The following is a 16815-nucleotide window of genomic DNA, read 5'->3' on the forward strand; positions in this document are numbered from 1 at the left end:
AATAGCTGACCAGAAGGTCCTGGAGCAAAGATATGTTAATGATGTGTTGAAAGACAAAGCATTAGTACAGAAAGGGTGTTAACGGACTGAAAATTGAACAGCCGCAAGTACAAACATGAAAAAACATGGGTAAGCAAACTGAACAAACTAAGATGACATAAAATAAAATAAACACAAAAGAATATATCTTAAAAAAAAAGGAAAAAAAAAATAAAAAGTAAAATGGGGGGCCCGTCATGCTCTGAAATGATTGAACTTTTCCTTTAGGACTTGGCCAGCTCAGTCAGTCGTGGTGCTACCGAGCCACTCTTGGTGATGGACATTGAAATCCCCCACCCAGAGTACATTCTGTGCCCTTGCCACCCTCAGTGCTTCGTCCAAGTGGTGTTCAACATGGAGGAATACTGATCCATCAGCTGAGGGAGACGGGCAGGTAGTAATCAGCAGGAGGTTTCCTTGCCCATGCTTGACCTGATGCTATGAGACTTCATGGGTCCAGAGTCGATGTTGAGGACTCCCAGGTCAACTCCCTCCCGACTGTATACCACTTTGCCGCTACCTCTGCTGGGTCCGTCCTGCTGGTGGGACAGGACATAGTCGGGGATGGTGATGGCAGTGTCTGGGACATTGTCTGTGAGGTATGATTCTGTGACTATGACTAGGTCAGGCTAGGTTGCTTGACTAGTCTGTGCGACAGCTCTCCCAACTTTGGCACAAGCCCCCAGATGTTAGTAAGGAGGACGTTGCAGGGTCAACAGGGCTGAGTTTGCCGTTGTCGTTTCCGGTGCCTAGGTCGATGCTGGGTGGTCCATCCGGTTTCATTTTTTCTAATTGACTTTGTAGAGGTTAGATACAACTGTGTGGCTTGCGAGGCCATTTCAGAGGGCATTTAAGAGTCAACCACATTGCTGTGGGTCTGGAGTCACATGTAGGCCAGACCAGGTAAGGGCAGCAGATATCCTTCCCTAAAGAACATCAATGAACCAGATGGGTTTTTACAACAATCGACAATGGTTTCATGGCCATTAGACTAGCTTTTTAATTCCAGATTTTTTTTAATTCATTGAATTCAAATTCCAATCTCATCTGATCCTGGTGACTTATCAACTTTAAGTACAGCCAGCCTATCTAGTACCTCCTCTATCAATTTTGAGCCCATCCAGTGTCTCACCTACCTCCTCTTTCACCATGACTTGGGCTGCATTTTCCTTAGTGAAGAGATGAAAAGTACTCATTTAGTACCTTAGTTTATTAGAATTAGAACATTACAGCGCAGTACAGGCCCTTCGGCCCTCGATGTTGCGCCGACCTGTGAAACCATCTGACCTACACTATTCCATTTTCATCCATATTTATGCCCCTGCCTCCATGAATAAATCCCCCTTTAGGTCCCTAATCAGCCCTACTCCTCCTTTTACCACTCTTTTGCTATTTATATGTCTATAGAAGACTTTTAAGTTCCCTTTTATGATAGCTGCTAGTCTCCTCTCATACTGCCTCTTTGCTTTTCTTATTTGCTTTTTCACTTCCCGTCTGACCCTTCTATATTCACACTGGTTCTCAACTGTATTATCCACCTGACATCTCATATGCACCCTTTTTCTGCTTCATCTTACTCTCTATCTCTTTCGTCATCCAGGGAGCTCCGTATCTGTTCGTCATAAGAGTCATTTATGGCACTGTTTGCCTTATCTTTTCCCTTGCGAGAATGTACTTTGACTGAACCTGAACTATCTCCTCTTGAAAGGCAGCCCATTGTTCAGTTACAGTTTTGCCTGCCAATCTTTGATTCCAATTTATTTGGGCCAGATCCGTCTCACCCCACTGAAGTTGGGCCTCCCTCAATTAATTATTTTTACTCCGGATTGCTTGTCCTTTTCCATAGCCAACCCAAATCTTATGATGCAATGAGCACTGTCCCCTAAATGCTCCCTTACTGCCACTTGATTCATTTGATCTAGCTCATTCCCCTGAACCAGATCTAGCAATGCCTTCTTCCTTGTTGGACTGGAAGCATACTGATGTAGAAAAATCTCCTGAACACACTTTATAAACTCTTGCCCCTCTCTGCCCTTGACACTATTTATATCCCAGTCTATATTAGAATAAAGTCCCCTATTTTAACTGCTCTGTAATTCTTGCACCTCTCTAATTTCCTTGCAAATCTGTTCCTCTATGTCTTTCCCATTAGTTGGTGGCCTATAGAATACACCCAGCAATGTAATGGTACTACTTTTGTTTCTTAGCTCTAACCTGATGGATTCTGTCCTTGACCCCTCTGACATCCTCTCTCTCCAGCACTGTAATGTTCTCCTTAATCAAAACCCCTATCCTCCTCCTGTCCTTTGTTATGACCAGGTGAGAAAGAGGTCTAGGGTTCCCTTTCTGCCTTCACCTGGTCTTACCATAACAGGGTTTAATTTTAAACACACTATTTTTAGCTCCCCCTTGGTGAATCCCTATTCACCGCTTTCCAATTATAAGGCAAAGAAACCAGCACAAACAGGTTTTCTTAGGTTTAAAGATGAAAAGTTGAAATTTATAAACTTAATCTCTAATTCGGTTGACGCCTACTGATACACAAAGCACTCATGCTAGCATTCATATGCGATACACGCATGCAAATAGAGACAGAAAAGAGAAGAAAAATAAAGTAGTTAAAGTTTGAGGCAATATCTGAAGAGTTTATGTTACGGTTCTTGAGCTCACTGTAGAGTCCTTGATTGTAGGTAGATCTTGCTTTTCATTGGGGACCAATATTCTTCTTAAACCTGTTGTCGCTGTAGGAGGCTTTTCTCTCTTGGAGTTCATGTGTCTTCAGTGGATTCAGAGGCTTGTGAGAAAGAGATGAGAGCAGACAGGAGAGATCTTCTCAGTCCAGGAGCAAACAGGCACACTCAGTTCAAACTGTTGGTACAATTCAGAAAACCACTGGTTGCTTAGCAGGTTAGTGATGTGACTGATTAGTCAGACCATGCCTTGCATTGTATCACCTTAGCAGTCTCTGGAATGCTCCTCTTACACACAATACCTGGTGATCAAGGTCCATTGCGGGTTGAACGCGTCAGGGAATGGTCCTTTGTCCTTCCAAGCACCATCTGTTAATATGCAAATGTCTTTTCCAGCCAGTGCTGATCTGTTTAACAAGTCCTTTCTTCACTCCAGTAACAGTTTTAAATCAATGTTCATGACAAAATTACGTGCCTCATTCTTGGCAGGTGGGGGCCTAGCATGACACCTTCCTTCCATATTTTTCCTGAACACCTTGTATCCAGGAACATTTAGTATTCAGTACTGCCCAGGTCTGTTATTGTTACATCATACTTCCACATGCCTGTCTGCATCTGCAGCTCAACAACCTTATTTACCACACACCATGTAGTCATATACATGTATATTAAACTTAATTTAGACCTTATTACATTCCCTCTTACTCTGATCCCAGCTAATACCTTACTCTTTTCTACTCTAGTGCTATCTGTCTCTCCCAATTCTCTGTGCATCTGTGTTTTACTCTTTAATATTGTCTTCTGGTTCCTACACTTCTGACAAGTTAGTTAGTTTAAACCCTCCCCAATGGCACTAGCAAACTGCCCCACGAGGATATTGTTCCCGGCTCTGTTGAGTTCCCTCACATGGGAAAGAATAGTAGGGCCACCTGTAATAATAATTATTTAAAGCAATTATTTTTAGAAATGGATACAGATGACAACCAAAAAACTCATGCTTTTACATGCATATGATTATATTTTCCACATTGAAAATAAACAAACAATCTGAGGCAAGCACTTTTAAAGTTATACTACAAATAATGGGTTGCATTCTCCTCTCTGGGCAGAGTTCCAGCAATATAGGACTCTTTTTACTCTGCTCTTGCCCCCACCACCCAGTTCTTTGCATTGGGGGCCATTTTGTATGTGCAGCAGGCTCCCCGCTGTCAAGAGGGAGCTTTCCAGTGCTTGGTGGCAAAATCCCAGTGGTGATTCAATGGGACCACTACTGCAACAGCACAATAGGCAGTCAGGCATTTAAAAGGGCAGAAGAACCCAGAAGATTAAAAAAGTGGCAGCCCAGTAGAGATCGAGCTCTACAGCAAGATGTGAGAGCCAGACTGAAGGGAGAAGAGCTCAGTACAAAGCCCACTGTCTTTGTTAGGCAACCTCAGGGCCATTATTGCTGCTTTTCTGAGGCCCATTGCTACCTATCACATAGTGCCCTCGGGAAGTAGCAGTAGGAAAATCTGCCAGGGAAGGGACAGCCAGTAATGGTCAAGGCAGGAAGGTGCTGATAGGGTGCACTGGTGCAATTCTCTACCACTAACCTGCCCAATTTCTCATCTAGGAGAATCTAGCCCAGAGGGGACCTTGAGATTATGCCCTATTTCAAATGGAACTTTATGCATGAGGAGAGATGTTTAAAGATGGTTTAAAATTTTCTTAACTATATTTGTGTTATTGAGCTTTGACAAGCAGTAATTTCACTCACCCCTCTTATACTTTGCAGGCAGTAGCAATTGGAGAACTCATATGTCCTTTCCAAAGTTAAATGACTTTCCCGAGTAAAATACAAAGTTTGTGGATGCTCTTACCACTTGAGACACGTGGGTTTCTTGCAGATAATACTTTGGCACCTGTAGATGGCTTTGTATCTTCCTGAGCTTGAGCTGCTGGATTTAAGAAAGGACAAACTAATCTTCTTGTTAGATTTTTTTTGGAGTCATTTTATACGTACAGTGGCTCCCCATCAAGATGCTCGTCTGTAGAAGATTAAAAATGCCCACTATTAAAAGGCTGAATAATGACAACATTAGGTGTTTTATTAGCGTCCTCAAAGTTTGTGAGAAGTCTTTCAGAAACATCAAGATGTATTATAGGGATCATCATTCAGACAATAACTTGCAAGTGAGAACACAAACAATACAGGAAGGCTGAATGCAGAAAAGGCAGAAATTACAAAGCTTAAAGAAAAAGCAAGGAAAATAAATAGAAGAAAAATAGTTCTATCATTCACTCTGAACGGGAGCCAATGTAGGTCAATGAGCAAGGGGTGATATGGGAACAGGGATATAGTGCAAGTTAAGGCTCAGGCAGCAGAGATTTGGATGGCTTCAAGTTTACGGAAAGTAGGATGTGGAAGTTCAGCCAGGAGTGCGCTGGAATCATCATGTCTAGGGGTAATGTAAGCATGAATGGAGGTTTCAGCAGCAGATGAGCTGATGCAGGGACAAAGTCAGGTGATGTTAGAGGTGGAAATAGGAGGCCTTATGACGAATTCCAGGTGGGAAGCTCATCCTGGGGTCAACTGTGACACGAAGGTTGTGACAGATTGGCATAATCTCAGACGGTTGCCAGGGAGAGGCATGGAGTTGGTAGCTAGGATACAGAGTTTGGAATGAGTATCGAAAACAATGGCTTCAGTCTTTCAATATTTAATTGGAGAACAGTTCTGCTCATCCAGTACTGAATGTCAGATAAGCAGTCTGATAATTTAACAACAGTGGAGGAGTCGAGAGAAATGGTGAGGAGGTAGAGCTGACTGTCGTCAGCATACGTGTGAAAACTAACACTGTGCTTTTGGATGATGTCGTCGAGGGGCAGCATGCAAATGAGAAATAGGAGGAGGGCCAAGGACAAGTCCTTGGGGACACCAGAGGCAACGGTGCAGGAACAGGAAGAGAAGCTATTGCAAGTGATACCCTGGCTACGATCAGATAGATAAGAACTGAACCAGGTAAGAACAGTCCCGCCCAGCTGGACAACAGTGGAGAGGCATTAGAGGAGGGGTGGTGTGGTCAGCTGTGTCAAAGGTGGCAGACAGGTCGAGAAGCGAAAGTTTACCTTTGTGACAGTCACATAGGATGTCATTTTTGATTTTGATTTTTAGATTTAGATTTAGAGATACAACACTGAAACAGGTCCTTCGGCCCACCGAGTCTGTGCTGACCATTAACCACCCATTCATACTAATCCTACACTAATCCCATATTCCTACCACATCCTCATCTGTCCCTATATTCCCTTACCACCTACCTATACTAGGGGCAATTTATAATGACCAATTTACCTATCAACCTGCAAGTCTTTTTGGCTGTGGGAGGAAACCGGAGCACCCGGAGGAAACCCACGCAGACACAGGGAGAACTTGCAAACTCCACACAGGCAGTACCCAGAATTGAACCCGGGTCCCTGGAGCTGTGAGGCAGTGGTGCTAACCACTGATGGGAGGTTTTAGTATTGTGGAAAGGGATTGAACCTTGATTGAAGGGATTCAAACATGGAGATCTGGAAAAGAAGGTAATGGATTTGTAAGGCAACAACATATTCAGAGACTTGAGAGGAAAGGGAGGTTGGTGATGGGACGTTAGTTTGCAAGGATGGTGGAGTCAAAGATTTTTTTTTGAAATGGGAGATGACTGCAGATTTAAAGGAGAGAGGGACAACTGCTGAAGAGAGAGAACCATTTACAATATCGGCCATCACGGGGACCAGCAGGGAAAGCTGGATCATCATCAATAGTTTAGTGGGACAGGAGGCGGTTCTCATTGACAAGATGAGCTCAGAGAGGGCATGAGGGGAGATAAAAGGAACTAGAGAAAAATGCAAGTTCAGGGCAAGGGCAGGGGGGAGTATTATAGGAAGTTTGGCCAGGTGGGATAGTGGGAGGGAGGGACATGGCAGAGGCAGCTGATCAGATGGTCTCAAGCTTAGTGACAAAGTACTCCACGGGCTCCTTGCACTTCTTGTTGGAGATGAGGGTGGAGGAGACATGGGGTTTAAGATGATGGTCAATGTCCATGATAATAAAAAATGATTTAACAAAGTGTTCCAGAGCAGAAGCCATACTGAAAAGCCTAGTGAAAGCCAAAACCTGAATGGTAAAGTTAGTAAGAAAACTGTTCTTGGATTTACATGGTTTCCGCATCATGCACAAATTAAACCACAACAAATTCCATAGGTAAACAAGGCACAGCCCTATGTGACATAAAATCAAATCTGAAGGTGCAACTTGTAAATCAGGATTTACAGCACTACTAAGATACATCTCATTTAAGGTATGAAACAGTCTTTCTTTTCTCCCCTGCTCACTTCATCTGCAAAACCAGAGCTAAAATTAGTTGAATTGTAAATTAGTTTATGTAATCTTAAAGTATAAGTATTGGTGCATATAGAGTAAAACAGAATCAGAACAGAAAAGGTGATCACTTATTGCTGTCACATCCACCCACCCTCAAAATAAAAATCAAGTTAGCAGGAACAAATAATTAAACCCTGTTTTTTTTTTTACTGCCACGAAATCACATTTGAAAATCAATTTGTTCATTTCAACTGGGCCAACTACAGCACTTCAGTGCAGACAGTATATTGATAACATTTACTGACTATGCGAATGGTATTTTTTCTCAAATAATGAATTTTTAATCATCACTTAAAGTCTGATAATGTGCAAGTATTACATCACAACAGTTAATCCTTCAACAGATAGCTTTCACCATGACAGCTTCTGTCGGTGTAGATCATGATTACTTCCATGAATGGCACAGTATGTTTTCTTATAGTTTATATCATCTGGGCATCCTGATGTATTTGCTTCAAAAACAAGAAATGCTGGAATCACTCAGCAGGTCTGGCAGCATCTGTGGAAAGAGAAGCAGAGTTAACGTTTCGGGTCAGTGACCCTTCTTCGGAACTGACAAATATTAGAAAAGTCACAGATTATAAGCAAGTGAGGTGGGGGTGGGGCAAGAGATAACAAAGGAGAAGGTGCAGATTGGACCAGGCCACATAGCTGACCAAAAGGTCACGGAGAAAAGGCAAACAATATGTTAATGGTGTGTTGAAAGACAAAGCATTAGTACAGATTAGGTGTGAATACACTGAATATTGAACAGCAGCAAGTGCAAACCTGAAGAAAAACAACCTGAAAAAAACAGTGGGTAAGCAAACTGAACAAACTAAGATGAAATGAAATAAATGCAAAAAAAGATTGTAAAAAATGTAAAAAGGAATGTAAAAAAAAGGAAGAAAAAATAACTAAAAATGAAAGTAAAATGGGGGGCTGTCATGCTCTGAAATTATTGAACACAATGTTCAGTCCGGCAGGCTGTAGTGTGCCTAATCGGTAGATGAGATGCTGTTCCCCGAGCTTGCGTTGATGTTCACTGGAACACTGCAACAATCCCAGGACAGAGATGTGAGCATGAGAGCAGGGGGGAGTGTTGAAATGGCAAGCAACCGGAAGCTCAGGGATCTGCTTGCGGACTGAGCGGAGATGTTCCGCAAAGCGGTCACCCAGTCTGCGCTTGGTCTCCCCAATGTAGAGGAGACCACACTGTGAGCAGCGAATACAGTATACTACATTGAAAGAAGTACAAGTAAATCGCTGCTTCACCTGAAAGGAGTGTTTGGGGCCTGGGATAGTGAGGAGAGAGGAGGTAAATGGGCAGGTATTACACCTCCTGCGATTGCAGGGGAAGGTGCCCTGGGACGGGGAGGTGGGGGTAATGGAGGAGTGGACCAGGGTGTCGCGGAGGGAACGATCCCTTCGGAATGCTGACAGGGGAAGATGCGACTGGTAGTGGCATCACGCTGGAGGTGGCAAAAATGGCGGAGGATGATCCTTTGGATATGGAGGCTGGTGGGATAAAAAGTGAGGACAAGGGGAACCCTGTCACGGTTCTGGGAGGGAGGGGAAGGGGTGAGGGTAGAGGTGCGGGGAATGGGTCGGACACGGTTGAGGGCCCTGTCAACCACAGTGGGGGGAAATCCTCGGTTGAGGAAAAAGGAGGTCATATCAGAAGCACCGTCATGGAAGGTAGCATCATCAGAGCAGATGCGTAGGAGACGGAGAAACTGGGAGAATGGAATGGAGTCCTTACAGGAGGTAGGGTGTGAAGAAGTGTAGTCGAGGTAGCTGTGGGAGTCAGTGGGCTTATAATGGATATTGGTAGACAACCTATCCCCAGAGATGGAGACAGAGAAGTCGAGGAAGGGAAGGGAAGTGTCAGAGATGGACCATGTAAAGGTGAGAGAAGGGTGGAAATTGGAAGCAAAGTTGATAAAGTTTTCTAGTTCGGGGCGGGAGCAGGAAACGGCACCGATACAGTCATCAATGTACCGGAAAAAGAGTTGGGGGAGGGGGCCCGAGTAGGACTGGAACAAAGAATGCTCGACATATCCCACAAAAAGACAGGCATAACTAGGACCCATGCGGGTACCCATAGCGACACCTTTTACTTGAAGGAAGTGCGTGGAGTTGAAGGAGAAGTTGTTCAATGTGAGAACAAGTTCAGCCAGGCGGAGGAGAGTGGTGGTGGATGGGGACTGGTTGGGCCTCTGTTCCAGGAAGAAGCGGAGAGCCCTCAAACCATCCTGGTGGGGGATGGAGGTGTAGAGCGATTGGACGTCCATAGTGAAGAGGAGGCGGTTGGGACCAGGAAACTGGAAATTGTCAAAATGACGTAGGACGTCAGAAGAGTCACGGATGTAGGTGGGAAGAGACTGGACCAGCGGAGAAAAGATAGAGTCTAGATAGGAAGAAATAAGTTCAGTGGGGCAGGAGCAGGCTGACACAATGGGTCTGCCGGGACAGTCCCGTTTGTGGATTTTGGGAAGGAGGTAGAAGCGGGCTGTCCGGGGTTGTGGGACTATGAGGTTGGAAGCCGTAGAGGGAAGATCTCCAGAGGAGATGAGGTCAGTGACAGTCCTTTGGACGGTGGCTTGATGTTCGGTGGTGGGGTCATGGTCCAGAGGGAGGTAGGAAGAAGTGTCCGTGAGTTGGCGTTGAGCTTCTGCAAGGTAGAGGTCGGTACGCCATACAACAACAGCACCACCCTTGTCTGCAGGTTTGATGACCATGTCGGGGTTAGACCTGAGAGAACGGAGTGCCTCAAGTTCAGAGGGGGACAGGTTAGTGTGAGTGAGGGGGGCAGAGAAATTGAGACGACCAATGTCTCGCCGACAGTTTTCATTTCATCTTAGTTTGTTCAGTTTGCTTACCCACTGTTTTTTTCAGGTTGTTTTTCTTCAGGTTTGCACTTGCTGCTGTTCAATATTCAGTGTATTCACACCTAATCTGTACTAATGCTTTGTCTTTCAACACACCATTAACATATTGTTTGCCTTTTCTCCGTGACCTTTTGGTCAGCTATGTGGCCTGGTCCAATCTGCACCTCCTTTGTTATCTCTTGCCCCACCCCCACCTCACTTGTTTATAATCTGTGACTTTTCTAATATTTGTCAGTTCCGAAGAAGGGTCACTGACCCGAAACGTTAACTCTGCTTTTCTTTCCACAGATGCTGCCAGACCTGCTGAGTGATTCCAGCATTTCTTGTTTTTGTTTCAGATTTCCAGCATCCGCAGTATTTTGCTTTTATTCTGATGTATTTGCTTCCCTGGTATCACTTTAGGGGTTTCTTTCAGAGATGTAATTGCTGCTGTCTTCATTTAATCAGTCTAACTTTCTTATTTTGCACCCTTTGTAGTTTTGGAAACTGCAGCTTTATGATAAGCAGACAGTTAAGGCCTACAGATGTCAATATCTTCAGTGGTAAATATAAATGTTCATTATGTGCTGTGTGCTGTATATTTCCATTTTAAGTCGTTCACCTGTGTTTTTCAGCATTTTAAAGCATGAAAGTAATACCAATGGCAGAAAGACAAAGAAGGGACAGACTATACAGTGGCCTAAGTGCTGTCCAGATTATTTGAACTCTACGCCTATCTGGAAAAGACTTATAGGCCTAGAAATTCTTGGCACCAGACCATTTTTATCCTAAGCATCCAATAAAGCAGGTATTGTGTCTTTCCTGCAACAGAAGTGCTCTGCCTAGCATTTTGGATTGGGCAGTCGGCGGAACATGCCAGAAGCATTTAAGACTTTATAAAAATATTTAAATTAGCAATGCTGCCCTGATTTTGAAATAGATTCACTGCAGTCATAGGTGTTCTGGTCGGCCTGCTTTTATGGCTGGAGGGGTGGGGGCGGGGTGGCAAAAGAGGGGTTGTAGCCAAGAATGCATAAGAGAGTAGGAGCAGCTGAGAGAGGAGGAAGGAGAAGAGCAGAACACAGGAGGCCATTCCCACAGCCAATCTCCAGGAAGCACTTCTCCTAAACTTCAATGAGGAGCAATGCCTCAGGCACCTTTTCTTCACAAGGGTGGCAAACACCAAGCTAAGTCACCTGCTGTAGCAACAACATGAGCCTCAAACCAGGGAATGGATATCAGTCCTCATGATCTTGAAGGTCACTGTGGCCCTTAATGCTTATGCAGCCAACTCTTTTCAGGCTGCAGCAGGCAACATCAGTGTCTTCTCGATTTGCAGCCCACCATATTATCAAGGAGGTTATCAAAACTCCGATACCAAGAGGAACACCTACATCTCTTTCCCAATGGACAGAGCAAAGCAGGACAAGAAAGCATGAGGCTTCACCCCTATTGTAGGCTTCCCTAGAGTGCCAGGTGTCATACAATGCACCTTGTATGGTCCCAAACACCATCCTGACATCCTTCTGAATCGAACGGAATTCTACTCCTATCCAACATGTTTGTGACACAGGAATAGCATCATGCAGGTCTGTGGCTGGTTTCGTGGCAGTAATCATGATGTAATAATAGTGTGCTCTGAAAAAAAAGGCACATCAGGGGCACCAAAGTTCAAGACAGGTAGACTGAGCCCAGAGACTGTAAGGGAGGTTAGGGCAGTAAGACCAGCATTCAGAGTTCATCCAGGGGAAATTACCTGTGACTCCAGACAAGAGAAGTTGAACTAGTAGCAGGCCACTATTACTGTCCAAAATAAAAAGAAACCATGCAACTCCCTACCCCAGCAGATCAAGCAGTTCCCATAGATCACATTGTCCCATCGACTAGACTTAAGGCAACCACACAGTCAGAAGATTTGAACTCAATTTTTATTATACATAATTTTGTTATACATGGAAATAAGTATTAGAAGGAACACTGCAAAAGAAGAAAAAGTATTTGGTCTGTTCTAGGATGCAAAGTTTTAGCAAAGCTGCCCCTTAATATTTTCCTAAATTTCTTAAATTATGGTGTCTAAACAGCAGCATTACCATCATGTAACTGTTGGTTGCACTGTTGAGCTATTACAGTCTCTATTCAAGTTGAATTGTGGTACTACACACCTATTATCATCTTTTCAGATTTCGTGAGGGCATTATTTTCCCTCATTAAATGCAAGTACTTTAAATAAATAGTTCAAGATTTTTCCTTTTAACCAAAAAAAAACATTTAGAACTGTTAGCATATTCTTTTTTGGAATTACCACAGTGAAATGTTTGTGGGCAATAGTATAAGCAGAACTTGATACAAAAAACAAAAAAGATAAGGCAGCTCCTAAACGAGGAAATGCCAAATGATCACATCTGAAAGGTGATCTGTCTTTCTCTTGTGTTCAGCCCATTAATTTGTTGTGCGATTGGAGTGTCTGGCGATTCTCTACCCTCTAACCCTTTTCCCCTCGATTTTCCAAGCTTACTAAATGCTTGTTTATCTTTTCATTCTCAGTTTTGCTTAAGGATATTCACCCGAAACACAGAATCACAGAATTGTTACAGCACAGGAGGCCACGTGGCCCATCGTTTCTGCACTGGCTCTCCGAATCAGCAATTCACCTAATGCCATTCCCCTGCCTTCTCCCCGTAACCCTGCACATTCTTCCTTTTCAGATAACTGTCTAATTCCCTCTTGAATGCCTCGATTGAACCTGCCTCCACCACACTCAGGCAATGCATTCCAGATCTTAACCACTACTGCGTGAAAGATTTTCCTCATGTTGCTTTTGCTATCACTTTAAATCTGTGCCCTTTTGTTCTAAATCCTTTCATGAGTAGGAACAATTTTTCCCCATCTGCTCTGTTCAGACCCCTCATGATTTTAAATATCTCTATCACATCTGCTCTCAGCCTTCTTTTCGCCAAGGAAAACAGTCTGAACTTCTCTAATCTATTTTCACATTAATTTCTTCATCCCTGGAACCACTAACCTGCCCTTTCTCTCTACAGATAATGATCGACCTGCTGTCCATTTCCAGTATTTTCTGTTTTTTTTAATTCATTCATGGGATGTGGGCGTCGCTGGCTAGGCCACCATTTATTGCCCATCCTAATTGTCCTTGAGAAGTTGGTGGTGAGCTGCCTGCTTGAACCACTGCAGTCTATGTGAGGTAGGTACACCCACAGTGCTGTTAGGAAGGGAATTCCAGGATTTTGACCCAGCGACAGTGAAGGAACGGCGATATAGTTCCAAGTCAGGATGGTGTGTGACTTGGAGGGGAACTTGCAGGTGGTGGTGTTCCCATGCATTTGCTGCCCTCGTCCTAGTTGGTAGAGGTCACGGTTTTGGAAGGTGCTGTCTAAGGAGCCTTGGTGCGTTGCTGCAGTGCACCTTGTAGATGGCACACACTGCTGCTACTGTGCGTCAGTGGTGGAGGGAGCGAATGTTTGTGGATGGTGTGCCAATCAAGCAGGCTGCTTTGTCCTGGATGATGTCGAGCTTCTTGAGTGTTGTCGGAGCTGCACCCATCCAGGCAAGTGGAGAATATTCCATCACACTCCTGACTTGTGCTTTGTAGATGGTGGACAGGCTTTGGGGAGTCAGGAGATGAGTTACTTGCCTCAAGATTCCTAGCCTCTGACCTGCTCTTGTAGCCATGGTATTTATATGGCTACTCCAGTTCAGTTTCTGGTCAATGGTAGCCCCTCGGATGTTGATAATGGGGGATTCAGTGATGGTAATGCCATTGAATGTCAAGGGGAGATGGTTAGATTCTCTCTTGTTGGAGATGGTCATTGCCTGGCACTTGTGTGGCGCGAGTGTTACTGCCACTTATCAGCCCAAGCCTGCATATTGTCCAGGTCTTGCTGCATTTCTACACGGACTGCTTCAGTATGAGAAGTCGCGAATGGTGAACATTGTGCAATCAGCAGCGAACATCCCCACTTCTGGCCTAATGATTGAAGGAAGGTCATTGATGAAGCAGCTGAAGATGCTTGGGCCTAGGAGGGCTACCCTGAGGAAGTTTTACGTTGAGATGCTGATTAAACTGTTGTGTGTTTTCTGCTTATACTGCATTTATTTCAGATTTTTGGCACTGTTTTTTCTTTTTTTCTCTAGTATAAGTAGAGCACACTGTACTTACTGCAGAGGAAACAAGTGAAGAAACGCACTAAGATGCTGATTATAGAGATGACCGAGTAAAGATATATTGGAACCGCTAATATCTCAGTTCTACAATTCCTTCTGTACGAAATTTTGCAATTCCCATGAGGCTAAAAAAAAGTGTTGTCCCCAATAAAATGCAATTCTACCAATCAGAATATTGTGAACAATTTAGAATATAGAAGTGCATTTCATCATAGCTACGTAACTTGTGCACATGTTCTGTGGTAAAATATAGTTGACCGGTTTCAGTAAAGCACCATTGGTTCAATACTGCCACAGATGTGTCACTAATAATGGAATTCTAGGATGAATAATATATGTAATGATTGGGCAGGCAGTGTTAGTTAGGGAGATTAGAGAAGGAATAAGGACTCTTCTAGAGACTGACAAGGAGGAATATTGTTGGAAAACTATAAAGATTTGACCCAACAGGTGCTGTCATCCAGTATTAAAAACAAATATTCTATCTTTATTGTTTTGCTCAGTAAATACGGATATAAATTATGTATGAAACATAAGCATCATGGTATAGAAAAGCTATGTGCAAGTTAGCAAAGGGAAGAGGTTCTACCAGGGTACAAGCTGGCATATGTTTTCAACGTAATTTAAAGGGATGTTTTCTCCCACTTTGCATTGACCTGAGAAGACCTGATGCCAGAGAGTGTAAAGTGGAAAAGTGATATATACCCAGCTTGGCCATGCCATGATTTAAGTAATATCTAGGCACAGAGAAAAATAATCAGCTGCAGATCTTACGATCCACAACCTACCGTTTAACCTAGGCCTTTTTTGCACCGTTTCTTCAGGTATGCAACGTCTCTTTTGGCCTGGAACCTCTGGAGGAAAAAGTGCACAATCAGACAGTAACCTGCAGACCGCTACACGAGATTATCCAGTTTAAGAATTAACATTTAAAAAACTGCTTATACAATTAAGGTTATCAAATGGTTTACATATTGAGTTTAAACTTTCATAACTCACTGGTTAGGACTCAACAGAATTGTGTCCAATTCTGGGCATCATGCTTTAGGAAGGATGTCAAGATGCTAGAAAAGGTGGAGAGATTTACTAGAATGGTGCCAAGGATAAGGGACTTCAGTTGTGTGGCAAGCTTAGAGAAACTGGGATTATTTTCCTTAGAGCAGAGAAGGTTAGGGGAAATTTAATTAAGGCATTCAAAATTATGACGGGTTTAGATAGAGATGATGGGAAAAAAACTGTTGCCACTGACATAAGGGTTGGTAACCAGAGAACACAGATTTAAGATAGTTGGCAAAAAGAATCAGGATGCGAGATGAGAATTTTTTACATTTTTTTTTTACATAGCAAATTATGATCTGGAATGTATGCCTGCAAGGGTAGTAGATACAGATTCAACAGTAACTTTCAAAAGCAAATTGAGCATATACTTGAAAAGGAAAAACTACAAGGCTCTGAGGGAAAAGCAGCAGAATGGAACTAGTTGGATAGTTCTTTCAAAAAGCTGGCTGTATGATCCTAGGAATTAGGTAGCTGCTTCGGGGAAATAAAAGAATTTTGATCAAGAGCATTTACAACTAGATATTCGGCATGTTAAGCTATTATCCGATTAGAACAGTTTATGACATATTTACGCTCCAATACATTTATCAGAGAATTACAAATTTTGCAGATGATATGAAACTTGGAAGCTTGCGAACTGTGAGGAGGATGGTGTAGAACTGCAAAAGGACATAGACAAGTTGATGGAATGAACGGATAAGTGGCAGATGAGGTTCAATGCAGAGAAATGTGAAGTGGTTTGTTTTGGTAGGAAGAACAAGGAGACAATATAAAATAAAGGGTACAATTCTAAAAGTGGGTGCAGGAGCAGAGGGACCTGGGTGTATATGTGCATAAGTCATTGAAGGTGGCAGGACAGGTTGAGAGAGTGGTTAATAAAGCATACAGTATCCTGGGTTTTATTAATAGGGACATAGAGTACAAGAGCAAGGAGGCTTTGTTGAACTTGTATAAGACACTAGTTTGGCCTCAGCTGGAGTACTGCGTCTAGTTCTGGGCGCCACACTTTAAGAAAGATGTGAGGGCATTGGACAGAGCGCAGAAAAGATTCATGAGAATGGTTCTAGGGATGAAGAACATCAGTTATGAAGATAGATTGGAGAAGTCGGGACTATTTTGCTTGGAGAACAGAAGGCAGAGAGGTGACTTGATAGAGGTATTCAAAATCATGAAGGGTCTAGACAGAGTAGATAGAGACAAACTATTATCACTCGCGAAAAGATCGAGAACGGGAGGGCGCAAATTTAAAGTAATGTGTAAAAGAAGCAAAAACGACATGAGGAAAAACTTTTTCATGCAGCAAGTGGTTAAGCTCTAGAATGCGCTGCCTGAGAGCGTGGTGAAGGCAGGTTCAATTGAAGCATTCAAAAGGGAATTAAACTGTTATATGAAATAGAAGAATGTGCAGGTTACAGGAAGGTGGTGGGGGAAAGGCACTGTTAATTTGTCTTTCGGAGAGCAGGTGCAGACACGATGGGCTGAATGGCCTCCTTCTGCACTGTAACAATTCTGTGATTCTGTGAAGTGCCTTTCTTTTTGTGTACATTAACCCCTATTGCACTATAGCTGTTAGCTCCAGACACATTTCTGT

General features: G+C 43.3%; 1 protein-coding gene across 1 annotated transcript in view; it reads right to left on the reverse strand.

The window, feature by feature from the left end:
* LOC137353179 (adenosine deaminase domain-containing protein 1-like) overlaps window positions 1-16815 on the reverse strand; it is a 101947-nt gene that overhangs the window by 41482 nt on the left and 43650 nt on the right. The window contains exons 5-6 of the mRNA XM_068019226.1: window positions 14954-15019; window positions 4589-4666 (exon numbers count right to left, since the gene is read on the reverse strand). Of these exons, the coding sequence (XP_067875327.1) occupies window positions 4589-4666; window positions 14954-15019 (144 nt within the window). The remainder of the gene's footprint in view (window positions 1-4588; window positions 4667-14953; window positions 15020-16815) is intronic.

This window comes from Heterodontus francisci, chromosome 40 (genome assembly GCF_036365525.1).
Source record: "Heterodontus francisci isolate sHetFra1 chromosome 40, sHetFra1.hap1, whole genome shotgun sequence".
In the NCBI taxonomy this organism is placed as follows: Eukaryota; Metazoa; Chordata; class Chondrichthyes; order Heterodontiformes; family Heterodontidae; genus Heterodontus; species Heterodontus francisci.